The 26,855-nt window shown below is 38.3% G+C and overlaps 2 protein-coding genes and 5 long non-coding RNA genes across 7 annotated transcripts; all 7 read left to right on the top strand.

Annotated features, from left to right (window-relative positions):
* Positions 1-7,789: 7,789 nt before the first annotated feature.
* LOC129377053 (uncharacterized) lies at positions 7,790-8,827 on the top strand. The gene is made up of 6 exons (XR_008607868.1): positions 7,790-7,804; positions 7,895-7,987; positions 8,223-8,276; positions 8,423-8,444; positions 8,580-8,623; positions 8,713-8,827. It is a non-coding gene; the product is annotated as an uncharacterized LOC129377053 (long non-coding RNA).
* A 1,841-nt stretch (positions 8,828-10,668) lies between these two features.
* Positions 10,669-13,109, top strand: LOC129377049 (L-rhamnose-binding lectin SML-like). The gene is made up of 7 exons (XM_055056775.1): positions 10,669-10,788; positions 11,024-11,077; positions 11,312-11,330; positions 11,516-11,578; positions 11,666-11,798; positions 11,903-12,006; positions 12,845-13,109. The coding sequence occupies exons 2-7, from the start codon at positions 11,024-11,026 to the stop codon at positions 12,868-12,870; spliced, it is 399 nt and encodes a 132-aa protein (XP_054912750.1). The 5' UTR covers positions 10,669-10,788; the 3' UTR covers positions 12,871-13,109.
* Positions 13,110-15,724: 2,615 nt separating this feature from the next.
* LOC129377059 (uncharacterized) lies at positions 15,725-16,286 on the top strand. Its single transcript, XR_008607874.1, has 3 exons — positions 15,725-15,803; positions 15,897-15,989; positions 16,228-16,286. It is a non-coding gene; the product is annotated as an uncharacterized LOC129377059 (long non-coding RNA).
* A 1,846-nt stretch (positions 16,287-18,132) lies between these two features.
* LOC129377063 (uncharacterized) lies at positions 18,133-19,759 on the top strand. Its single transcript, XR_008607878.1, has 3 exons — positions 18,133-18,796; positions 19,032-19,586; positions 19,674-19,759. It is a non-coding gene; the product is annotated as an uncharacterized LOC129377063 (long non-coding RNA).
* Position 19,760: 1 nt separating this feature from the next.
* LOC129377064 (uncharacterized) lies at positions 19,761-22,067 on the top strand. Its single transcript, XR_008607879.1, has 3 exons — positions 19,761-19,806; positions 19,903-20,006; positions 20,849-22,067. It is a non-coding gene; the product is annotated as an uncharacterized LOC129377064 (long non-coding RNA).
* A 1,715-nt stretch (positions 22,068-23,782) lies between these two features.
* On the top strand, positions 23,783-24,363 carry LOC129377062 (uncharacterized). The gene is made up of 3 exons (XR_008607877.1): positions 23,783-23,825; positions 23,916-24,008; positions 24,247-24,363. It is a non-coding gene; the product is annotated as an uncharacterized LOC129377062 (long non-coding RNA).
* A 55-nt stretch (positions 24,364-24,418) lies between these two features.
* Positions 24,419-25,991, top strand: LOC129377005 (L-rhamnose-binding lectin SML-like). The gene is made up of 6 exons (XM_055056731.1): positions 24,419-24,458; positions 24,509-24,532; positions 24,661-24,729; positions 24,819-24,948; positions 25,060-25,163; positions 25,877-25,991. The coding sequence occupies exons 1-6, from the start codon at positions 24,419-24,421 to the stop codon at positions 25,918-25,920; spliced, it is 411 nt and encodes a 136-aa protein (XP_054912706.1). The 3' UTR covers positions 25,921-25,991.
* Positions 25,992-26,855: the final 864 nt, after the last annotated feature.

Genomic DNA, 26,855 nt, shown 5'->3' with positions numbered 1-26,855 from the left:
GCTGAGGATGAAATGCATCACAATCAATAACATCTACAGACCTTGTGATCCACTGATGTGCAGCTTCATCTCTCTTCAGTGTCTTCTAGTTTTCTTTAGATTTTATTTGTTTTTCTTCCCCAATCTTCATCCAACTTTCGTCAATAAACCTGACATGCATTTACATTTTGCTCAATTTGCCTTTGTTCGCTACAAACAGCCTGATAGGGTGAAAACTTTGACAAACTCCTTCCAAATTATGAAGACGGTTAAAAAACTGTTTCCAGTCTGACCTGGAAGGAACATTTGGAGGAAGTTGGTTGAATGTCTGTGAGAACGCTGCCAAAAAATCATCTGGATCAGATCAAGATGGCCGCCAACCAGACGCGACACCTTCAGGACGTTTTATTGTTTACACCCAAAAACTGGCAATTTTATTTTTGCCAAACTTTGCATATACTGTCATGCCTTAAGTCTTACCTTCCATATTTAATACGGTCATGGCTGAGGTTTGTGGGGCTTATTTACAAAAATGCTTCATCTGACCTCCAAACTTTAAAACATTCCTAAAACATCACATGGTGAATGTGATGTTTGATGTTGTGATCGAGGACCAGGAGTGCCCCTGACCTATACTATTTATTATATCTGCGGCAGAACTATGGCACAGGAGAACTTCACCTTAAGCTCGTTGAATAGCTGATCGGCTTCTGGAGTCCATTAGAAGGTGACCTTTGGTGAAGTCAGTGTGGTGACAAGAGCAACAGTAAGGCTATCCTTGTGGATAAACCTGCAGTAGAAATTACCAAAACCCAGAAATCTTTGCAGCTGCTTTCTAGAACCTGGGATGGGGACTGTCTACAACTACTCTTAACCTTTCAGGGTCTGATCAAACCTGCGCCCCCTCCAGGATGTTTCCCAGATAAGACACCGAAGGAAGGTGAAACTTGCACCTCTCTGCCTTTACAAAGAAGCGATTCTCCTGGAGGCACTGCAGAACAAGATATACGTCTGTCATGCTGCTCTGGGCTCTTACAGTAGATAAGTATGTCATCGAGATAAACAAAGACAAATATGTTGAGAAAGTCACAGAGGACGTCGTCAATGAGGGCTAGGAACGCTGCTGCTGAGTTACATCGTCCAAAAGGCATCACCAGATACTCTAAATGGCCGATCGGGGTCTTGAATGCTACCTTCCACTCATCTCCGTGGCAAATACAGATAAGGTGATAGGCATTACGGAGGTGATGCTTGGTGAAGATGATGGTCTCCTGAACCAGTTCTAATGCTGAGATGAGTGGGAGGGGGTATTTATTCTTTATGGTGATACTATTTAAGCTATTTTAATCTGTACAGGGTCGGAGGGAGCAGTCCTTCTTGCTGACAAAGAATAAGCCCGCTCCAAACAGGGAAGATGAAGAACGGATTATACCGGCAGTGATGGTCTCATTTATGTATTCATCGCCTGACATTCAGGTTGTGAGATAATATACAAATGGCTAGATGGAGGAGTCATATGAGTGGTGCGGAGGGACGGAAAGAGCCTTGTCCTTGCAGAAGACCTCCTTGACATAATGGTAAACTTTGCGGGTGCCTGTTAGATTGATCGGGTTTGCCTCATGACTGGCTGCCAGAGCGGGACTTGGTGGGGCGACAGACTGCAGACAGGAGGAGAGACAATGTGAAAACCATGCTTTGGCCTGGGAAATGAAAGCTTGATCTATTCAATTGTAGAATGGATCACTTCACCTCTAATGCAGTGAGGAGAAGTGAATCATTATTAAAGTCCAGAATGGCGGGAAGGAATTCTGCACAAAAACCACCAACAAAGTTAGGCATTGGCCAGCCACCATTCTCTGCTGCCATTCCTCCGGAGAGAGGTGGGTCCGGCCTATCTACATCGGTTCTGGTTCTGGTGACTGAGAACTAGGGAGTCTGAGTGCAGGTGCCATAGGAGGTGGTAGTAACAGAGGTCGTTCCAAGCTCCTTGTACTTCTCTACGTCCTTCTTTCTCTTATACGGTTGTCCAGGCAGGTTGCAAGGGTTATCAGCTCGTTTAATGATTTGGATTCGTCTACTGCACCAACTCGCCATTTATGGGCTTGTTGAGAGCATGAAAAAAGGCTCTTTAATGCACCGGCATTCCAGCCTGAGGACGTGACTAGGGTACAAAATTCAATGGAAAACTCTGCCACTGATCTTTGTCCCTGCTTCAAGGACAACTAACAGTGGGCTACACCTACCTGATCAGCATCCTCATTAACGACCGATTTAAACTCTTCAATGACTTGCTTGAAAGTGGAACCAAAACTGGAATAGTCAGTGATGTGTGTCTTGGCCCATCTTAGCGTTTTCTGAGATAGAAGCCCAAGAAGAAATTAGATCTTCCTTCCCGCATCCTCATGTGGGAAGAAATTTGGGGAGCGGTTAAATACAAGCAAGCATTGTAAGAAATCCTCCAGAGCTGCCCGCATCACCTGAGAATTTCTCGGGGTTAGGTGAACTGACATCTCGTGAAGTGGAAAGCTGCTGGGTGGCCGGTAGATCTTCCACAGGGGAAAGTTGGTTTCTTGGGCTGTGACCTCAGCAATAGTTGAGCTACCTGCTCCAGGGTTTGATTAGTAGCTTCTTGCCACTTGCCAAGAGTTCTCAGTATGGCGTCATGCGACTCGATCAGACAGTGCTGTTCTGCGTTGTTCTCCTGAGGGCATCTACTGGGTCGTATTGGCCAGCGTATTCTGCCATGCTTTTGGAAATCGGTTTAACCTACATGCAGAAACATCATCTGGAGATAAAAGCAGCACTTTCGCTTTCTTTACAATAGTGCGACAGCGTATTAACAAGAGTGCCCAACAATGAAACAAAACCTACTGGGAGATGGGCTCAGAATATAGTGCTGGAGGAGCAATTCACTCGGAAGGGGGGACGTGGGAATAAGAGGACGAACGGTGCAGCTGGGACCAACTGGGGAAGCTGCAGGGTATAGACCGCTGTGGATATCACTCCGAACCAGAGGAAAGAATCCATGATCTCGGTAGAATCCTGCGTAACAGCGTACCTAGTAAGGCAGAACCCAAACTTGGTTGAGAACAACTAAAAAGACTTCAGACAAAGACCTGAGGTTCAGAGGGGCTGGAGTTACATAGGCGAGCACTCTGGTGTCAGAGAATAGGCCACAGGCTATTATGCTCCACCTAATGAAAGATGATTACTCGCAGGTGTGTGGGAGAAATTCAGGGAGGCTCGACTCCCATCCTGCTCTCTGAGAACATCTATTGAGGAAAGGAAGGGACTTGCAGGTAGTGATGGAGCTTCCAAACAATTTGACCATAATAGGATTTGTATTTGGAGTATTTTTATGTTTTGTCTCATCTCAATTTCACACTTTCCTGTATTAAATTCTCTTCAAATGCAAAAGTGGCCTGTTCCTTGAAAGAAGTATTGCAACACAGTTTAGCAGACTGAGAACATCAATAAAGTACTGATGTACATTTCAACAGTACATTGCACCCAATATACTGTTGCACATTGGCTCTGTCCTGACAGAGAAAAAAGTTGACATTCAAGAACAGCTGATCCAAACAGAGAGTTCTCTACATCATCACAACGGCTGATAACCATGAAACCAACTGGACAACAAGAACAACAACAACAGTACACTGCTGGACAGTAGATAACCAGCTTCTGTCTGGGTATCTGACATCTGACATGTGAAAAGACCAAACTATATCTACATTGTTGTTTCCCAGAATGCATCTGGCCCCTACCAGTAATCTACTTCTTCAGTTTGGCTGCACTTTACCCTAAATGTTGCTAGTGAAACCGAATCAAAAACATGGAAACTAAAAATAAATTCATACTGTCAAATGTATACCATTTAAAGCAATATTTTACAGTTTCTTGAATCATCTAAGCACAGCACTGAAATATTTCCATAATATGATCAAACCTGACACATACCTACCTCACCCATGACCAGCCTGGACTTCTGGTCTGAGAATCTCAGCAGGATGAATCGTTGGCTGGATGAAAACAACCAGTAACCAGAGATTAGCATCACTTTAGGCTCCAATACAACATAAACACACACACACACACACACACACACACACACACACACACACACACACACACACACACACACACACACACACACACACACACACACACACACACACACACAGGCCAGTCTGTCAGGAACTCCAGGCCTCTTACAAAATATTAGTGTTTTCATTAAACATTAAAAAATTATCTGGTCTAAATTCAGTTTTTATTTTTATTTGTTTATTTGTTAAAGGCGTTTTTCCTTCCTTTCATCCATTTGTGGTTTTAAATGTAAAAGTCATGATAATCGAAAAATTATAATTTCTTCAGTCTTTGAAAACCCTGACCGATCTCTTCATGACACTGTCTTTGTCAGAGGCTTCTCCAGGCTCACTGTAACACTGACTGCTACAAGAGATCTCTTCTGCCAAAAGCAGTTATCTACACTGTAAAATCTAATTAGTACCAATACTTCAAAAAGCTTGTAAATGGACTGCACTTAGCCAAACATATTTTAAGTTGCATCAAAAAGTGCATCCTTTGTTTTGAACATTTACAGATGAGTTAAAGCAGCTCAACCCATCAAGCACTTAAATCAAGAACCACATGCCTCAAATTTCTATGCATAAATCAAAAACAGGTTCCAATCTTCTAAGTTAAAATTCAGAAATACTTTATTGGTGCATTCTGACTGAAGACACTTTTTCCCCAAGACAGTCAGAAAAGGTTGTCAGAGTTGTCAATATTTTTCTTGATTTTATAAATAATCCTGTGCCTCATCGTCTTTATTATGTCCAGATGTTCCCCAGTTGTGCCCAGAATAGAAGCAGAAGTCGCCTTCTTCTTCAGGATGCCGACGAAGGCTCTGATGCTGCTGCCCCAACAGATGACGCAGAGGGCAACAGACTGAGAGAAGATCTGCAGCATTCTGCTGCAAACCTGGAAGAATCTTAGCTCCCTCAAGAAGCTGAATGAAAATAATCTGAATTGCAATTAAACATAATAAATAAAGTAATAGAGTTAGTTTGAAAATATTTTTATTTTCATTTCTGTAATATAAAGATTAATGACAGCCTTTTTGTCAAACTGCTTCTCTTGGTAAACTACTTCACCCAAAATAAGAGAAAATTCAGAGAGGAATATGTTTGTGGCCTTACATTAAATAATTCAGTTTTTAAGGTTAATAATGTATTCCTCTCACTTCACAGGAGCCAGGCTGGTAACTGAACTCTGCTGGCAAACTGTTAGCATGCAACCCTTATCAGTGTTTGTAGTTTGTAACAAATAGATCCATGAATGACTTTTTGTTTTTTCACCTTCAGTGAAATGTTGGTAAAAACAAACTGAATGTTCCCATAACTGAGTGGCTCTTAGATGCTTATATGAAAACTTACCAAGCAGGTTATGTAGAAGTCACTGGGACCACTACGAACTGAAACTGGGAGAACTCAAAGGACAATAATTCACATGGTCATCACATCTAGAAGGAAATTAATGACTAGTTTTACGTGACTCAATTCTACACCAACCAGTTCTATTTCAACCAGCTCTACATCACCAAGGTCTACATCAACCGCACAACTTCACCCAGTTCTACAGTCCTTTACTGAGATAACAGACTTTAAACTCCAGCTGGTCGTTTATAAATTACTGAACAGATCAAAGATGTGCTGCTGCTGGATCAACCTTCAGATCTCTCAGGTTGTGGTTCTGATTCTTCTCTGCATCCAGAAACAGAAGCGAACATGGACCAGCAGCAATCAGCTTCTATGCACCGCAAACCTCCAGCAAAGCAACCCAGGCAAAGCAATCAGTTTCTTTAAATCAAGGCTAAAACCCACCAGTTTAAAGTTCCTTTGAGCCATGAACAATTAAACATTGATCAACATAATACTGAAGATTATTGATTATATTTATAATTGCTCTGTTTTTATGGCTTTTTGTTTTTTAATAATGTAAAAGTCTTTGGATGGATTTCATTTGGTGAAATGTGGTATACAAATAAACTTTATTGATGGGCAATAGACAACGAGAACGCCCAAAAATTTGACATTAGTTTTGTATTTAGGTTTCTATGTAAAATGAAACATGTTGCATTGCCATTTTGTGGGGACTTTCCATTGATTTCCATTAATTTTACAACCTAAACCTTACCCTTAACCTTAATCAGAACTTAATTCACGCGTTGGTCCTAAATCTGAACCCTGACTAAAATACAGCATTTTCCCTGAGGGGACCAGGCTTCGGTCCCCACAAGGAGCAGCGGGTCCCCACAACACTGTACATGTCACGAAAACCCAAAAGGTAATATAAACAAACTCACGAACACACACACACGCACACTGACACGCACACACGCACATACGCACACACGCACACACACATGCACACGCACGCACCCCCCCCAAACACACACACACACAGGCCGGTCTGTCAGGAACTCCAGGCCTCTTTCTCTCCACAGTTTGCTCCTGGGCTGCTGCATAATTAAGATAAGAAAATCTCCAGAGGACAAACTAATCTGGATATTTTAATCTCATCTCTGAAAAGTGAAGAAAAGACTGACTTGTTAGTTTTGCTGAAGGCAATGACTCAGGATTGTGCTTCTTGTGTTGATGGAGGAGTGTGTAAATGGCTTTGCAATGTTTAAGAGCCTTTCCTTCACTGAGGAGCTCAAGTAGTTGAAGGAAAACTCCAAGGAATCTTTAAAGTAACGTCCAGAATGGCCAGGTCCACTTTACATGTGACCAGGGAGAATAAGGGGACGGGTCAGAAGGTGGTCAATCCTGAAGCTACTTCTTCACATTTCTGATTATTAGAGCTTATCTAACCTTTTTCTATTTCCTAGAATGTTAACATCATGCTTAAGGTGGTAGTTTGGAAAAACCGGTTGAATTTTATACTGTTGCTAAACAAACCGATGCTTTATTTTCCTAAAAAGTTTGCTTTAAACATTTTGTCTGTGAGAAGGAGCTCTTATCATTAGATATCACACCATCCACACCAGATATTTTAATCCTTTTGTAGTTTACAGCATGTTGCTGATGCTTATGGGGATCTCATTCAACAAAAATAATTATAAACATAAACATGAACCTCCAGTCCCAGACAAAGCAGCACAGACTCTGTGCAGAAACACCCACATCACATTTACAGATAACGGTTCTCTCTATGCTTTTCCAGAATCCCAAGGCCTTAGAAACGACTTGCTGACCATTTCCAGACTGAAATATCAAAGATTTATTTCTTCTCTCTTCCTAAATGTATTTACATCAGGCTATGATAAATAAAGCTATATTTCAACAAACTGTATACACAGAATTGAAATGAATTAAGCATTTAAACAACATTTTGTATTTACTGGGATCAACTTTACATGACACTAAAATTTGTCCACAATCTGACAAAACTGAGAAAAGCAAATTCAGAAGGAATCGTGAGCTCCAACATGTTTCCAGAGATATTAGGAGGGTTTTATGTATTAAACTCATCCAAGAGTAAAATGACTGGGATTTCATAGAGCTGATAAAGACATCAATGGTTTATGATTCCTGTATGAAACCAGAGAGCAGATGGAGACGGCTGACAGAATCACGGTCCACATCAAGGCCAACAATCTTTGTTAACAGAAAATCCCACCTGGCTGCTGCAGCCAGTATCTAAAACCCAACTGGGTTTTTCATCCCATCATTTTCAGTCTGGTGTGACCTGCGAGCTGGGCTGGGGGCTATAAAGAGATGATCAATGATTTATCAATAGGAATGAGGAGAAATGGCTTCAGGTGTGACACACCCATCACCAACCTGAACTTCTGGTCAGACAAACTCAGCAGGCTGAATTGTTGGAGTAAAATATTTTCTTCCCCTGCCAGATCATCAGTGAAGGTTTATAAACCCTCCATTCCCCTGTTGAAGACACATTGCTTCCAGAAAGTCCTGCTGCTGCTTTGATTCTTCATCACAAGGTAAGATTTGACTAAAACTGGATGTCAACCTATAGTTGCATTTTTGATATGCTGAGATTTAAGCGTACAAAGAAGGAACAGTAAGTTTAAATCTTACTAAAAGCTTTTATGTTCATATTTATGAATTAAAATGTATGTCATTTAGTTCAGCAGATTGTTATAAATATTTCATAAAATCATTGAGTTTTTCTCAGTCATATGTCAGAGTAACTGAATGTTTCCTGCTTTCATACAGATGAAATTCATCCTTTTTACTTTGTTCCTCTGTGGATTCATCCTGGAAATCAATGTGAGTGAAAACCTTCTGTTCTCTTTGTGGTTTGAATATCTGTTGTTAAAAACATTATTTTACTGGTTTTATTTAGCAATTGTAGTTTTTTGTTTAGTTGTTAACCAGATTTTAATTAATTTGTGATTAATTTTATTTTTTAACAGGCAGATTTTCTCACCCCAAGAGGTAGTGTTGCAAGTTTTAGAATGAAGCCAAGATTATTGAATCTATAATTATTAAACATAAGTTTTGCATTAGATGATGGATAGCTGAAGTTTTCAGTGTCTGATATTAGTGTGACCTGAATCTGTCATATAACAGTTCTTCGTGTGGCATGTGAGGAATCATTGGCTGAATATGGTGTGGTAAGGTCACTGGTTTTACTGGTTGTTCTGGAGCATTACAGCATGAATACATTCAGATTTCCAACATTTCCTCTTCTGTTTTCCAACAGAACATGGGACAATATATCTGCTGAGTGCTAAATATGGACGTAGTGACCAGACGACGTGCTCTTATGAGATACCTTACGACAAGATAAAGAATACTGGTTGTTCTACGAGGGCAGATTATGTGTTTCAGAAGTACAGAGTTTAAGTCTTTCCTTAAGGTTTTTCAAACTGGATATTAATTAAGAAATCCAAGAATCACCATGTCACAATCTCTAGTAAACTGACTTTGATGTCAATCCACAGCTGTGATGGGAAATCGGAGTGCAGCTTCTTAGTCAGTAGTTCTCTGTTCGGAGATCCCTGTCCTGAGACCTACAAGTACGTGGAGGTGCTATATCGTTGTGAAAGTGAGTTTATGGTTTAATTTCATTAATATCTTTCTAAAATTCAAGAACATCGAAAACCATTAATGTCACATTTGTTTTTTCAACTCATTTCAATTTTCTTCTTTTATTTTAAGAAACCTCCATAAGTAGCAGCTTAATTTACCTGTTCTGTTCTTCTGTTTTTAACCTGATTAAAATATCCAGATATTCAATTGGCAAATTAAATAACTGAAATATTTTTTAAGATTCTAAATTCATCCATATTTGCATGTACCATTTTTTCATATTCAGTTATTTGTTTCTTTTTTTAAATTTAGCATCACATAAAATATCCAGACTTGGAGTTTGGTTGGCATATTGATCCTGTGGAGCAGGTTTTGTCCAAACTCTGCAGTATCATTAAAACTTTTCCCTCATCAGCTGTAATGTTCCAGTCCAGCTCAGTAACACAGTCAGTAGCACTAATGAATTGCAGCAACAAGGTCCTGGGTTTGAATCCCAGCCTGGGTCTTTCTGCATTTATTTAGAAAGAATACATTTAATTTTTGCATCAAAGCCAGAAAACCAGCCTTGAGTCTCCAAATGCCTTGTTGCAGGTTTAGAACTGGTGATATTTTACTTCCTGATGTCTAAACTGCATTCTGCTGAGATTATATTGTTGATATTTATGTGGTTTCAGGTAAATGAAATTGAATGAAACGACCATCAGATCTGATGTGCTGAGGATGAAATGCATCCACATGACACTAATGTGGATCACCAGCCCAAGCGGCTCCTTCTACATCTACAGACCTTGTGATCCACTGATGTGCAGCTTCATCTCTCTTCAGTGTCTTCTAGTTTTCTGTACATTTATTTGTTTTTCTTCCCCAATCTTCATCCTTTTGCTTTTATTTCAACTTTCATCAATAAACCTGACTTGCATTTACATGTTGCTCAGTTTGCCTTTGTTCGCTACAGCCTGATGGGGTGAAAATTTTGACAAACTCCTTACAAACTATGAAGACAGTTAAAAAACGGTTTCCAGTTGAACAGGAAAGAACATGCTTCACTCTGTGTTTTTTCACAAATTTGTACATCACATAAACATCGGTATCGTGCTAAATCCTAACTAAATTGCTCCCAGTAGTGGGACATGTCAGCCTGAGTCATTCTGCAAAGTTTGGCAAGAGTCAAATTTGCATTTATGTTGGCCAGCAACATGTCTGAACATGAACATATTTCAGCCTTATCTAACTTTATCTAAGGGGAATTACAAGTTTAAATTAACCTTATAAGCTATTATATTTATTTTACTGTATTTGGTGTATTTGTCAGTGTTTTATCTCATTTCAATTTCACACTTTTCTTTAGTAAATCCTCTTCAAATTCAAAAGCAGCCTGATTCTTGAAGGAAGTAATGCAAGATAGTTTAGCAGACTGAGAACATTGTTGAAGTACTGATGTACATTTCAACTGTACATTGCACCCAATATACTGTTGTACATTGGCTCTGTCCTGACAGAGAAAAAAGTTGACGTTCAAGAACAGCTGATCCAAACAGTTAACCTGACACATCCCTACGTCACCCATTACCAGCCTGGACTTCTGGTCTGAGAACTCAACAGGATGAATTGTTGCCTGGATAAAGACATTTTGTTCCTCTGTCAGATCATCAGTGAAGGTATTTAAACCCTCCATTCCCTGGTTGAAGGCACACTGCTTCCAGTGAACCTGGTTTCTGCTGCTGCTGCTTTGATTCTTCATCACAAGGTAAAATTTGACTCATCAAACCCAAAACTAAAACCTGCTTACAATTCTGTTCTTCTGATATATTTTATGATAAAATCTAGTTCTGATTGTCAGAAACATAAAAACTTGTTTCCATCATGTTCGTATGGATGGATGAAATGTATCATTTGGTTCAGCAGCTTGTTAAAAATATAGAAAATCATCTAATATTTTCAGTTTTATCTCAGAGTTACTGATGTTTCTTATCTCCATACAGATGAAATTTGTTCTTTTTACTTTGTTCCTTTGTGGATTCATGCTCAAAGTAAATGTGAGTGAAATCTTTCTCTTCTGTTTGCTGTTTAGAAAATCAGTTGTTATTAATGTACTTTTAGTGTTTTTATCTCTTTATTTTGTCCATATGTGAAACAGGCAGTGAAACACTGAAATGTGTCTGTATGAACTGCAGATAAACGATGATAACTTTATCAACTCTAAAAACTTTGAAGACAAAAATGTTTTTCAAAAGTAATTATTTTTTATATCGGTCTCTTTTAATTAACAGGGGAAAAGTTCATCAGGAGGTTTGTGCTTTAATGTTTCTGGTGTTTGGAGTTCACAAGGTGGCGCTGCAGGTTTCAGTATGAAGACAAGCTGGGCATGAAGGCTGATGTTGAACGTTCATCATTTATTGGATCTAAAACTGCTAAACACAATTTGGACTTTTCCGTGTCCTGATATTAATATGATCTGAATGTCTCATATGCAGAATCCCTCCCAGAGGAAAAATCCCTCGTGGCATGTGAGGGAACAGTGGCTCGACTCTACTGTGGTAAGGTCACTGGTTTCACTGGTCGGTTCTGGAGCATTACACCATGAATACATTCAGGTTTTCAACATTTCCTCTTGGCTCTGGCAGAAGAAGGTCAGGCTATCTATGTGACCAGTGCTACATATGGACGCACTGACAAGAAGAGGTGCAGCGCTGGGAGACCTGCTGACCAGCCAAAGAACACCGAGTGCTCCACAGACGCAGGGAAAGTTGGTGAGAGGTACAGAGCTTCAGTGTTTCCTGAAGGTTTATCAAACTGGATGTGAATGAGTGAATGAGGAGGTCTAAGAAAGGCAAATCGCTGACTTTGACCCGAATCCACAGGTGCAACGGGAAACAGTGGTGTAAAGTCAAAGCCAGGAACTATGTGTTGGGAGATCCCTGCTATGGGACCTACAAGTACCTGGAGGTGGAATATATTTGTTACGGTGAGTTCAGGCTCTCACTTCACAAAAATCTTTCTCAAAACAGGAACAGCTTCAACAAGTTGGTGCAACACAAACAACAACTTTATGGATGCTATTTTTGCTCATTTTAATGTTGTGTCTCTTCTAAACAAAAATCCATCAGTAGCAGCTTTATTCACTTTGTTCTTTAGCCTGATTAACAAATCCAGGATATTAAATTAGCAAATTAATACAAAATATTAGTGTTTTCATTAAACATTAAAAAATTATCTGGTCTAAATTCAGTTTTTATTTTTATTTGTTTATTTGTTAAAGGCGTTTTTCCTTCCTTTCATCCATTTTTTTTTAAATGTAAAAGTCATGATAATCGAAAAATTATAATTTCTTCAGACTTTGAAAACCCTGACCGATCTCTTCATGACACTGTCTTTGTCAGAGGCTTCTCCAGGCTCACTGTAACACTGACTGCTACAAGAGATCTCTTCTGCCAAAAGCAGTTATCATCTACACTGTAAAATCTAATTAGTACCAATACTTCAAAAAGCTTGTAAATGGACTGCACTTAGCCAAACATATTTTAAGTTGCATCAAAAAGTGCATCCTTTGTTTTGAACATTTACAGATTAGTTAAAGCAGCTCAACCCATCAAGCACTTAAATCAAGAACCACATGCCTCAAATTTCTATGCATAAATCAAAACAGGTTCCAATCTTCTAAGTTAAAATTCAGAAATACTTTATTGGTGCATTCTGACTGAAGACACTTTTTCCCCAAGACAGTCAGAAAAGGTTGTCAGAGTTGTCAATATTTTTCTTGATTTTATAAATAATCCTGTGCCTCATCTCTTTATTATGTCCAGATGTTCCCCAGTTGTGCCCAGAATAGAAGCAGAAGTCGCCTTCTTCTTCAGGATGCCGACGAAGGCTCTGATGCTGCTGCCCCAACAGATGACGCAGAGGGCAACAGACTGAGAGAAGATCTGCAGCATTCTGCTGCAAACCTGGAAGAATCTTAGCTCCCTCAAGAAGCTGAATGAAAATAATCTGAATTGCAATTAAACATAATAAATAAAGTAATAGAGTTAGTTTGAAAATATTTTTATTTTCATTTCTGTAATATAAAGATTAATGACAGCTTTTTGTTAAACTGCTTCTTGGTAAACTACTTCACCCAAAATAAGAGAAAATTCAGAGAGGAATATGTTTGTGGCCTTACATTAAATAATTCAGTTTTTAAGGTTATAATGTATTCCTCTCACTTCACAGGAGCCAGGCTGGTAACTGAACTCTGCTGGCAAACTGTTAGCATGCAACCCTTATCAGTGTTTGTAGTTTGTAACAAATAGATCCATGAATGACTTTTTGTTTTTTCACCTTCAGTGAAATGTTGGTAAAAACAAACTGAATGTTCCCATAACTGAGTGGCTCTTAGATGCTTATATGAAAACTTACCTAGCAGGTTATGTAGAAGTCACTGGGACCACTACGAACTGAAACTGGGAGACTCAAAGGACAATAATCACATGGTCATCACATCTAGAAGTGGAAATTAATGACTAGTTTACGTGACTCAATTCTACACCAACCAGTTCTATTTCAACCAGCTCTACATCACCAAGGTCTACATCAACCGCACAACTTCACCCAGTTCTACAGTCCTTTACTGAGATAACAGACTTTAAACTCCAGCTGGTCGTTTATAATTACTGAACAGATCAAAGATGTGCTGCTGCTGGATCAACCTTCAGATCTCTCAGGTTGTGGTTCTGATTCTTCTCTGCATCCAGAAACAGAAGCGAACATGGACCAGCAGCAATCAGCTTCTATGCACCGCAAACCTCCAGCAAAGTGCAACCCAGGCAAAGCAATCAGTTTCTTTAAATCAAGGCTAAAACCCACCAGTTTAAAGTTCTTTGAGCCATGAACAATTAAACATTGATCAACATAATACTGAAGATTATTGATTATATTTATAATTGCTCTGTTTTTTGGCTTTTTTTTTTTAATAATGTAAAAGTCTTTGGACGAATTTCATTTGGTGAAATGTGGTATACAAATAAACTTTATTGATGGGCAAGACAACAGAACGCCCAAAAATTTGACATTAGTTTTGTATTTAGGTTTCTATGTAAAATGAAACATGTTTGCGTGGCCATTTTGTGGGGACTTTCCATTGATTTCCATTAATTTCTACAGCCTAAACCTTACCCTTAACCTTAATCAGAACTTAATTCACGGTTGGTCCTAAATCTGAACCCTGACTAAAATACAGCATTTTCCCTGAGGGACCAGGCTTCGGTCCCCACAAGGAGCAGCGGGGTCCCCACAACACTGTACATGTCACGAAAACCCAAAAGGTAATATAAACAAACTCACGAACACACACATACGCACACTCACACACACACACGCACATACGCACACACACTCACACACATGCACTCGCACGCACCCCCCCCCCCCCCCCCCACACACACACACACAGGCCGGTCTGTCAGGAACTCCAGGCCTCTTTCTCTCCACAGTTTGCTCCTGGGCTGCTGCAAATTAAGATAAGAAAATCTCCAGAGGACAAACTAATCTGGATATTTTAATCTCATCTCTGAAAAGTGAAGAAAAGACTGACTTGTTAGTTTTGCTGAAGGCAATGACTCAGGATTGTGCTTCTTGTGTTGATGGAGGAGTGTGTAAATGGCTTTGCAATGTTTAAGAGCCTTTCCTTCACTGTGGAGCTCAAGTAGTTGAAGGAAAACTCAAGGAATCTTTAAAGTAACGTCCAGAATGGCCAGGTCCACTTTACATGTGACCAGGGAGAATAAGGGGACGGGTCAGAAGGTGGTCAATCCTGAAGCTACTTCTTCACTTTTCTGATTATTAGAGCTTATCTAACCTTTTTCTATTTCCTAGAATGTTAACATCATGCTTAAGGTGGTAGTTTGAAAAACCGGTTGGATTTTATACTGTTGCTAAACAAACCATGCTTTATTTTCCTAAAAAGTTTGCTTTAAACATTTTGTCTGTGAGAAGGAACTCTTATCATTAGATATCACACCATCCACACCAGATATTTTAATCCTTTTGTAGTTTACAGCATGTTGCTGATGCTTATGGGGATCTCATTCAACAAAAATAATTATAAACATAAACATGAACCTCCAGTCCCAGACAAAGCAGCACAGACTCTGGTGCAGAAACACCCACATCACATTTACAGATAACGGTTCTCTCTATGCTTTTCCAGAATCCCAAGGCCTTAGAAACGACTTGCTGACCATTTCCAGACTGACATATCAAAGATTTATTTCTTCTCTCTTCCTAAATGTATTTACATCAGGCTATGATAAATAAAGCTATATTTCAACAAACTGTATACATAGGATTGAAATGAATTAAGCATTTAAAACAACATTTTGTATTTACTGGGATCAACTTTACATGACACTAAAATTTGTCCACAATCTGACAAAACTGAGAAAAGCAAATTCAGAAGGAATCGTGAGCTCCAACATGTTAAACAAGAGATAAGGAGGGTTTTAATTAAACTCAAAGAGTAAAAGAGTAAAATAGACAAAGACATCAATGGTTTATGATTCCTGTATGAAAGAGAGAGCAGAAGACGGCTGACAGAATCACGGTCCACATCAAGGCCAACAATCTTTGTTAACAGAAAATCCCACCTGGCTGCTGCAGCCAGTATCTAAAACCCAACTGGGTTTTTCATCCCATCATTTTCAGTCTGGTGTGACCTGCGAGCTGGGCTGGGGGCTATAAAGAGATGATCAATGATTTATCAATAGGAATGAGGAGAAATGGCTTCAGGTGTGACACACCCATCACCAACCTGAACTTCTGATCAGAAAAACTCAGCAGGCTGAATTGTTGAAGGAGTAAAATATTTTCTTCCCCTGCCAGATCATCAGTGAAGGTTTATAAACCCTCCATTCCCCTGTTGAAGACACATTGCTTCCAGAAAGTCCTGCTGCTGCTTTGATTCTTCATCACAAGGTAAGATTTGACTAAAACTGGATGATGTCAACCTATAGTTGCATTTTTGATATGCTGAGATTTAAGCGTACAAAGAAGGAACAGTAAGTTTAAATCTTACTAAAAGCTTTTATGTTCATATTTATGAATTAAAATGTATGTCATTTAGTTCAGCAGATTGTTATAAATATTTCATAAAATCATTGAGTTTTTCTCAGTCATATCTCAGAGTAACTGAATGTTTCCTGCTTTCATACAGATGAAATTCATCCTTTTTACTTTGTTCCTCTGTGGATTCATCCTGGAAATCAATGTGAGTGAAAACCTTCTGTTCTCTTTGTGGTTTGAATATCTATTGTTAAAAACATTATTTTACTGGTTTTATTTAGCAATTGTAGTTTTTTGTTTAGTTGTTAACCAGATTTTAATTAATTTGTGATTAATTTTATTTTTAACAGGCAGATTTTCTCACCCCAAGAGGTAGTGTTGCAAGTTTTAGAATGAAGCCAAGATTATTGAATCTATAATTATTAAACATAAGTTTTGCATTAGATCATGGATAGCTGAAGTTTTCAGTGTCTGATATTAGTGTGATCTGAATCTGTCATATAACAGTTCTTCGTGTGGCATGTGAGGAATCATTGGCTGAAATATGGTGTGGTAAGGTCACTGGTTTTACTGGTTGTTCTGGAGCATTACAGCATGAATACATTCAGATTTCCAACATTTCCTCTTCTGTTTTCCAACAGAACATGGACAATATATCTGCTGAGTGCTAAATATGGACGTAGTGACCAGACGACGTGCTCTTATGAGATACCTTACGACAAGATAAAGAATACTGGTTGTTCTACGAGGGCAGATTATGTGTTTCAGAAGTACAGAGTTTAAGTCTTTCCTTAAGGTTTTTCAAACTGGATATTAATTAAGAAATCCAAGAAACACCATGTCACAATCTCTAGTAAACTGACTTTGATGTCAATCCACAGCTGTGATGGGAAATCGGAGTGCAGCTTCTTAGTCAGTAGTTCTTTGTTCGGAGATCCCTGTCCTGAGACCTACAAGTACGTGGAGGTGCTATATCGTTGTGAAAGTGAGTTTATGGTTTAATTTCATTAATATCTTTCTAAAATTCAAGAACATCGAAAACCATTAATGTCACATTTGTTTTTTCAACTCATTTCAATTTTCTTCTTTTATTTTAAGAAACCTCCATAAGTAGCAGCTTAATTTACCTGTTCTGTTCTTCTGTTTTTAACCTGATTAAAATATCCAGATATTCAATTGGCAAATTAAATAACTGAAATATTTTTTAAGATTCTAAATTCATCCATATTTGCATGTACCATTTTTTCATATTCAGTTATTTGTTTCTTTTTTTAAATTTAGCATCACATAAAATATCCAGACTTGGAGTTTGGTTGGCATATTGATCCTGTGGAGCAGGTTTTGTCCAAACTCTGCAGTATCGTTAAAACTTTTCCCTCATCAGCTGTAATGTTCCAGTCCAGCTCAGTAACGCAGTCAGTAGCACTAATGAATTGCAGCAACAAGGTCCTGGGTTTGAATCCCAGCCTGGGTCTTTCTGCATTTATTTAGAAAGAATACATTTAATTTTTGCATCAAAGCCAGAAAACCAGCCTTGAGTCTCCAAATGCCTTGTTGCAGGTTTAGAACTGGTGATATTTTACTTCCTGATGTCTAAACTGCATTCTGCTGAGATTATATTGTTGATATTTATGTGGTTTCAGGTAAATATGAAATTGAATGAAACGACCATCAGATCTGATGTGCTGAGGATGAAATGCATCCACATGACACTAATGTGGATCACCAGCCCAAGCGGCTCCTTCTACATCTACAGACCTTGTGATCCACTGATGTGCAGCTTCATCTCTCTTCAGTGTCTTCTAGTTTTCTGTACATTTATTTGTTTTTCTTCCCCAATCTTCATCCTTTTGCTTTTATTTCAACTTTCATCAATAAACCTGACTTGCATTTACATGTTGCTCAGTTTGCCTTTGTTCGCTACAGCCTGATGGGGTGAAAATTTTGACAAACTCCTTACAAACTATGAAGACAGTTAAAAAACGGTTTCCAGTCTGAACAGGAAAGAACATGCTTCACTCTGTGTTTTTTCACAAATTTGTACATCACATAAACATCGGTATCGTGCTAAATCCTAACTAAATTGCTCCCAGTAGTGGGACATGTCAGCCTGAGTCATTCTGCAAAGTTTGGCAAGAGTCAAATTTGCATTTATGTTGGCCAGCAACATGTCTGAACATGAACATATTTCAGCCTTATCTAACTTTATCTAAGGGGAATTACAAGTTTAAATTAACCTTATAAGCTATTATATTTATTTTACTGTATTTGGTGTATTTGTCAGTGTTTTATCTCATTTCAATTTCACACTTTTCTTTAGTAAATCCTCTTCAAATTCAAAAGCAGCCTGATTCTTGAAGGAAGTAATGCAAGATAGTTTAGCAGACTGAGAACATTGTTGAAGTACTGATGTACATTTCAACTGTACATTGCACCCAATATACTGTTGTACATTGGCTCTGTCCTGACAGAGAAAAAAGTTGACGTTCAAGAACAGCTGATCCAAACAGTTAACCTGACACATCCCTACGTCACCCATTACCAGCCTGGACTTCTGGTCTGAGAACCTCAACAGGATGAATTGTTGCCTGGATAAAGACATTTTGTTCCTCTGTCAGATCATCAGTGAAGGTATTTAAACCCTCCATTCCCTGGTTGAAGGCACACTGCTTCCAGTGAACCTGGTTTCTGCTGCTGCTGCTTTGATTCTTCATCACAAGGTAAAATTTGACTCATCAAACCCAAAACTAAAACCTGCTTACAATTCTGTTCTTCTGATATATTTTATGATAAAATCTAGTTCTGATTGTCAGAAACATAACAACTTGTTTCCATCATGTTCGTATCGATGGATGAAATGTATCATTTGGTTCAGCAGCTTGTTAAAAATATAGAAAATCATCTAATATTTTCAGTTTTATCTCAGAGTTACTGATGTTTCTTATCTCCATACAGATGAAATTTGTTCTTTTTACTTTGTTCCTTTGTGGATTCATGCTCAAAGTAAATGTGAGTGAAATCTTTCTCTTCTGTTTGCTGTTTAGAAAATCAGTTGTTATTAATGTACTTTTAGTGTTTTTATCTCTTTATTTTGTCCATATGTGAAACAGGCAGTGAAACACTGAAATGTGTCTGTATGAACTGCAGATAAACGATGATAACTTTATCAACTCTAAAAACTTTGAAGACAAAAATGTTTTTCAAAAGTAATTATTTTTTATATCGGTCTCTTTTAATTAACAGGGGAAAAGTTCATCAGGAGGTTTGTGCTTTAATGTTTCTGGTGTTTGGAGTTCACAAGGTGGCGCTGCAGGTTTCAGTATGAAGACAAGCTGGGCATGAAGGCTGATGTTGAACGTTCATCATTTATTGGATCTAAAACTGCTAAACACAATTTGGACTTTTCCGTGTCCTGATATTAATATGATCTGAATGTCTCATATGCAGAATCCCTCCCAGAGGAAAAATCCCTCGTGGCATGTGAGGGAACAGTGGCTCGACTCTACTGTGGTAAGGTCACTGGTTTCACTGGTCAGTTCTGGAGCATTACACCATGAATACATTCAGGTTTTCAACATTTCCTCTTGGCTCTGGCAGAAGAAGGTCAGGCTATCTATGTGACCAGTGCTACATATGGACGCACTGACAAGAAGAGGTGCAGCGCTGGGAGACCTGCTGACCAGTCAAAGAACACCGAGTGCTCCACAGACGCAGGGAAAGTTGGTGAGAGGTACAGAGCTTCAGTGTTTCCTGAAGGTTTATCAAACTGGATGTGAATGAGGAGGTCTAAGAAAGGCAAATCGCTGACTTTGACCCGAATCCACAGGTGCAACGGGAAACAGTGGTGTAAAGTCAAAGCCAGGAACTATGTGTTGGGAGATCCCTGCTATGGGACCTACAAGTACCTGGAGGTGGAATATATTTGTTACGGTGAGTTCAGGCTCTCACTTCACAAAAATCTTTCTCAAAACAGGAACAGCTTCAACAAGTTGGTGCAACACAAACAACAACTTTATGGATGCTATTTTTGCTCATTTTAATGTTGTGTCTCTTCTAAACAAAAATCCATCAGTAGCAGCTTTATTCACTTTGTTCTTTAGCCTGATTAACAAATCCAGGATATTAAATTAGCAAATTAATACAAAATATTAGTGTTTTCATTAAACATTAAAAAATTATCTGGTCTAAATTCAGTTTTTATTTTTATTTGTTTATTTGTTAAAGGCGTTTTTCCTTCCTTTCATCCATTTTTGGTTTTAAATGTAAAAGTCATGATAATCGAAAAATTATAATTTCTTCAGACTTTGAAAACCCTGACCGATCTCTTCATGACACTGTCTTTGTCAGAGGCTTCTCCAGGCTCACTGTAACACTGACTGCTACAAGAGATCTCTTCTGCCAAAAGCAGTTATCATCTACACTGTAAAATCTAATTAGTACCAATACTTCAAAAAGCTTGTAAATGGACTGCACTTAGCCAAACATATTTTAAGTTGCATCAAAAAGTGCATCCTTTGTTTTGAACATTTACAGATTAGTTAAAGCAGCTCAACCCATCAAGCACTTAAATCAAGAACCACATGCCTCAAATTTCTATGCATAAATCAAAAACAGGTTCCAATCTTCTAAGTTAAAATTCAGAAATACTTTATTGGTGCATTCTGACTGAAGACACTTTTTCCCCAAGACAGTCAGAAAAGGTTGTCAGAGTTGTCAATATTTTTCTTGATTTTATAAATAATCCTGTGCCTCATCGTCTTTATTATGTCCAGATGTTCCCCAGTTGTGCCCAGAATAGAAGCAGAAGTCGCCTTCTTCTTCAGGATGCCGACGAAGGCTCTGATGCTGCTGCCCCAACAGATGACGCAGAGGGCAACAGACTGAGAGAAGATCTGCAGCATTCTGCTGCAAACCTGGAAGAATCTTAGCTCCCTCAAGAAGCTGAATGAAAATAATCTGAATTGCAATTAAACATAATAAATAAAGTAATAGAGTTAGTTTGAAAATATTTTTATTTTCATTTCTGTAATATAAAGATTAATGACAGCCTTTTTGTTAAACTGCTTCTTTTGGTAAACTACTTCACCCAAAATAAGAGAAAATTCAGAGAGGAATATGTTTGTGGCCTTACATTAAATAATTCAGTTTTTAAGGTTAATAATGTATTCCTCTCACTTCACAGGAGCCAGGCTGGTAACTGAACTCTGCTGGCAAACTGTTAGCATGCAACCCTTATCAGTGTTTGTAGTTTGTAACAAATAGATCCATGAATGACTTTTTGTTTTTTCACCTTCAGTGAAATGTTGGTAAAAACAAACTGAATGTTCCCATAACTGAGTGGCTCTTAGATGCTTATATGAAAACTTACCTAGCAGGTTATGTAGAAGTCACTGGGACCACTACGAACTGAAACTGGGAGAACTCAAAGGACAATAATTCACATGGTCATCACATCTAGAAGTGGAAATTAATGACTAGTTTTACGTGACTCAATTCTACACCAACCAGTTCTATTTCAACCAGCTCTACATCACCAAGGTCTACATCAACCGCACAACTTCACCCAGTTCTACAGTCCTTTACTGAGATAACAGACTTTAAACTCCAGCTGGTCGTTTATAAATTACTGAACAGATCAAAGATGTGCTGCTGCTGGATCAACCTTCAGATCTCTCAGGTTGTGGTTCTGATTCTTCTCTGCATCCAGAAACAGAAGCGAACATGGACCAGCAGCAATCAGCTTCTATGCACCGCAAACCTCCAGCAAAGTGCAACCCAGGCAAAGCAATCAGTTTCTTTAAATCAAGGCTAAAACCCACCAGTTTAAAGTTCTTTTGAGCCATGAACAATTAAACATTGATCAACATAATACTGAAGATTATTGATTATATTTATAATTGCTCTGTTTTTATGGCATTTGTTTTTTAATAATGTAAAAGTCTTTGGACGGATTTCATTTGGTGAAATGTGGTATACAAATAAACTTTATTGATTGGCAAAAGACAACGAGAACGCCCAAAAATTTGACATTAGTTTTGTATTTAGGTTTCTATGTAAAATGAAACATGTTTGCGTGGCCATTTGTGGGACTTTCCATTGATTTCCATTAATTTCTACAGCCTAAACCTTACCCTTAACCTTAATCAGAACTTAATTCACGTGTTGGTCCTAAATCTGAACCCTGACTAAAATACATTTTCCCTGAGGGGACCAGGCTTCGGTCCCCACAAGGAGCAGCGGGTCCCCACAACACTGTACATGTCACGAAAACCCAAAAGGTAATATAAACAAACTCACGAACACACAAACACGCACACTCACACACACACACGCACATACGCACACACACTCACACACACATGCACACACACGCACCCCCCCCCCCCACACACACAGGCCGGTCTGTCAGGAACTCCAGGCATCTTTCTCTCCACAGTTTGCTCCTGGGCTGCTGCATCTCTGAGATAAGAAAATCTCCAGAGGACAAACTAATCTGGATATTTTAATCTCATCTCTGAAAAGTGAAGAAAAGACTGACTTGTTAGTTTTGCTGAAGGCAATGACTCAGGATTGTGCTTCTTGTGTTGATGGAGGAGTGTGTAAATGGCTTTTGCAATGTTTAAGAGCCTTTCCTTCACTGAGGAGCTCAAGTAGTTGAAGGAAAACTTCAAGGAATCTTTAAAGTAACGTCCAGAATGGCCAGGTCCACTTTACATGTGACCAGGGAGAATAAGGGGACGGGTCAGAAGGTGGTCAATCCTGAAGCTACTACTTCACTTTTCTGATTATTAGAGCTTATCTAACCTTTTTCTATTTCCTAAAATGTTAACATCAAGCTTAAGGTGGTAGTTTGGAAAAACCGGTTGAATTTTATACTGTTGCTAAACAAACCGATGCTTTATTTTCCTAAAAAGTTTGCTTAAACATTTTGTCTGTGAGAAGGAGCTCTTATCATTAGATATCACACCATCCACACCAGATATTTTAATCCTTTTGTAGTTTACAGCATGTTGCTGATGCTTATGGGGATCTCATTCAACAAAAATAATTATAAACATAAATATGAACCTCCAGTCCCAGACAAAGCAGCACAGACTCTGTTGCAGAAACACCCACATCACATTTACAGATAACGGTTCTCTCTATGCTTTTCCAGAATCCCAAGGCCTTAGAAACGACTTGCTGACCATTTCCAGACTGAAATATCAAAGATTTATTTCTTCTCTCTTCCTAAAATGTATTTACATCAGGCTATGATAAAAGCTATATTTCAACAAACTGTATACATAGGATTGAAATGAATTAAACATTTAAAACATTTTGTATTTACTGGGATCAACTTTACATGACACTAAAATTTGTCCACAATCTGACAAAACTGAGAAAAGCAAATTCAGAAGGAATCGTGAGCTCCAACATGTTTCCAGAGATATTAGGAGGGTTTTATGTATTAAACTCATCCAAGAGTAAAATGACTGGGATTTCATAGAGCTGATAAAGACATCAATGGTTTATGATTCCTGTATGAAACCAGAGAGCAGATGGAGACGGCTGACAGAATCACGGTCCACATCAAGGCCAACAATCTTTGTTAACAGAAAATCCCACCTGGCTGCTGCAGCCAGTATCTAAAACCCAACCGGGTTTTTCATCCCATCATTTTCAGTCTGGTGTGACCTGCGAGCTGGGCTGGGGCTATAAAGAGATGATCAATGATTTATCAATAGGAATGAGGAGAAATGGCTTCAGGTGTGACACACCCATCACCAACCTGAACTTCTGATCAGAAAAACTCAGCAGGCTGAATTGTTGGAGTAAAATATTTTCTTCCCCTGCCAGATCATCAGTGAAGGTTTATAAACCCTCCATTCCCCTGTTGAAGACACATTGCTTCCAGAAAGTCCTGCTGCTGCTTTGATTCTTCATCACAAGGTAAGATTTGACTAAAACTTGATGATGTCAACCTATAGTTGCATTTTTGATATGCTGAGATTTAAGCGTACAAAGAAGGAACAGTAAGTTTAAATCTTACTAAAAGCTTTTATGTTCATATTTATGAATTAAAATGTATGTCATTTAGTTCAGCAGATTGTTATAAATATTTCATAAAATCATTGAGTTTTTCTCAGTCATATCTCAGAGTAACTGAATGTTTCCTGCTTTCATACAGATGAAATTCATCCTTTTTACTTTGTTCCTCTGTGGATTCATCCTGGAAATCAATGTGAGTGAAAACCTTCTGTTCTCTTTGTGGTTTGAATATCTGTTGTTAAAAACATTATTTTACTGGTTTATTTATCAATTGTAGTTTTTTTGTTTAGTTGTTAACCAGATTTAGTTTGATGCTTAGCTCCAAGAAGCTTGAAGTAAAAATCTTCTGTCGTTTCCATTTGTGATTAATTTTGTCTTTTGTTTATTTATTTTTTAAGCAGGACGTGGTTTTCAGAAACCGAAAGGTTAGTGTTGCAAGTTTTAATATGAAGATCATTGAATCTAAAATTATGAAACATACATTTTTCATTAGATCCTGGATAGCTGAACTTTTCAGTGTCTGATATTAATATCTGAATCTTTCATATCACAGAATCAAGGTCGTTGGCTGAACTATTGTCCCATGTGACATGTGAGGGATCAGTTGGTCACATCAAGTGTGGTAAGGTCACTGGTTTTACTGGTTGGTCTGGAGCATTACAGCATGAATACATTCAGATTTCCAACATTTCCTCTTCTATCTTCCAACAGCAAGTGGGGCGCTATTTCTGATCAGCGTTAGATATGGACGCCGCGATCGGACGACGTGCTCCCAATTTATTCCTGGCGAACGCACAAAGAATACTAATTGTTCTGTGAATGGAGCTTCAGAACTTGAGAGGTACAGAGCTTCAGTCTTTGTTAAAGGATTTTCAAACAGAATATTAATTAACAAATCCAAGAAACACAAAATCACAATTTCAAGAAAACTGATTTTGATCTGGATCCACAGATGTGCGGCGGAATCGGAGTGTACTGTCTCAGCCAGTAATTTTGTGTTTGGAGATCCCTGTCCTGGAACCTACAAGTACCTGGAGGTGCTTTATATATGTCAAAGTGAGTTTATGGTCTAACTTCAGTGCAGTCTTTTTATATTCAATAACAACATTGAAAAACATTCATGTCACATTTGTTTTATCCAGGTGATTTAAATTGCCTTCCTTTATCAAAAGGAAACTCCATCAATAACAGCTTCATTTTTAATGTTCTTAACCTTATTAACAAATCCAGATATTTAATTGGCAAATTAATTAACTGACATAAGTTTTTTTTCTACATTTATCCATATAAGCAAGGTTACATCTTTGCATTTTAATTTTCATTCATATAGTTTTTTTATGTATTTATTTTATTTATTAATTTGTTTATTCTTGTTTTTTGATTCCTCCAATTTCTTCCTTTTTGTATAAAACACGTAGCATCACATCATAAAATATCCAGAGTTTGGTTGCCATGTTGATCCTGTGGAGCAGGTTTTGTCCAAACTCTGCAGTATCGTTAAAACTTTTCCCTCATCAGCTGTAATGTTCCAGTCCAGCTCAGTAACACAGTCAGTAGCGCTAATGCCTTGCAGCAACAAGGTCCTGGTTTGAATCCCAGCCTGGGTCTTTCTGCATTTATTTAGAAAGAATACATTTAATTTTTGCATCAAAGCCAGAAAACCAGCCTTGAGTCTCCAAATGCCTTGTTGCAGGTTTAGAACTGGTGATATTTTACTTTCTGATGTCTAAAATGCATTCTGCTGAGATTATATTGTTGATATTTTCCAGATCCATTACCACGTATTTCTCCCAAAAACGACCATCAGATCTGATGTGCTGAGAATGAAATGCATCACAATCAATAACATCTACAGACCTTGTGATCCACTGATGTGCAGCTTCATCTCTCTTCAGTGTCTTCCAGTTTTCTTTACATTTTATTTGTTTTTCTTCCCCAATCTTCCAACTTTCGTCAATAAACCTGACATGCATTTACATTTTGCTCAATTTGCCTTTGTTCGCTACAAACAGCCTGATGGGGTGAAAACTTTGACAAACTCCTTCCAAACTATGAACAGGAAAGAACATGCTTCACTCTGTGTTTTTTCACATATTTGTACATCACATAAATATCGGTATCGTCCTAAATCCTAACTAAATTGCTCCCAATAGTGGGACATGTCAGCCTGAGTCATTCTGCAAAGTTTGGCAAGAGTCAAATAACATCTAGAAGTGGATATTAATGAATAGGTCGACTTGATTCAGATCTACACCACCCAGTTCTATAGTCCTTCACTGAGAGAATAGACTTTAAACTACTGCTGGTAAATCACTGAACATAAGATCAAAGATCTGCTGCTGGTGCTGGATCAACCTTCAGACATCTCCGGTTCTGCTTTGCATCCGAACCAGAACCAAACATGGAGATGGAGCGTTCAACTTCTATGCAACAGAAATCTGTAAAAAACCTTCCAGAAAACTGTGAAACGGCCAAAAACACTGAGTTCCTTTAAATTAAGGCTATATTCCACCTGTTTAAATTGCTTTGATTGAAATGATTGATGATTATTGATTATGTTTAAGATCACTATGTTTTTATTACTTTTTGGTTTTGTATTTTTATGATGTAAAGAATTTTGGACAGATTTTTTGGTCAAATGTGGTTTACAAATAAATTAGATTGATTGATTGACTCACTGATTAGGTGATTGATTGTCAATAAAATACCAGAGAGCCCAAAATTCTGATCGTAGTTTTTTTTTAGATT

The sequence above is a fragment of the Poeciliopsis prolifica genome, unplaced genomic scaffold (assembly GCF_027474105.1).
Source record: "Poeciliopsis prolifica strain line A6 unplaced genomic scaffold, Auburn_PproV2 SCAFFOLD046, whole genome shotgun sequence".
In the NCBI taxonomy this organism is placed as follows: domain Eukaryota; kingdom Metazoa; phylum Chordata; class Actinopteri; order Cyprinodontiformes; family Poeciliidae; genus Poeciliopsis; species Poeciliopsis prolifica.
The sequence above is the reverse complement of the archived record's forward strand: the minus strand, read 5'-3'. Positions and strand labels throughout refer to the sequence as shown.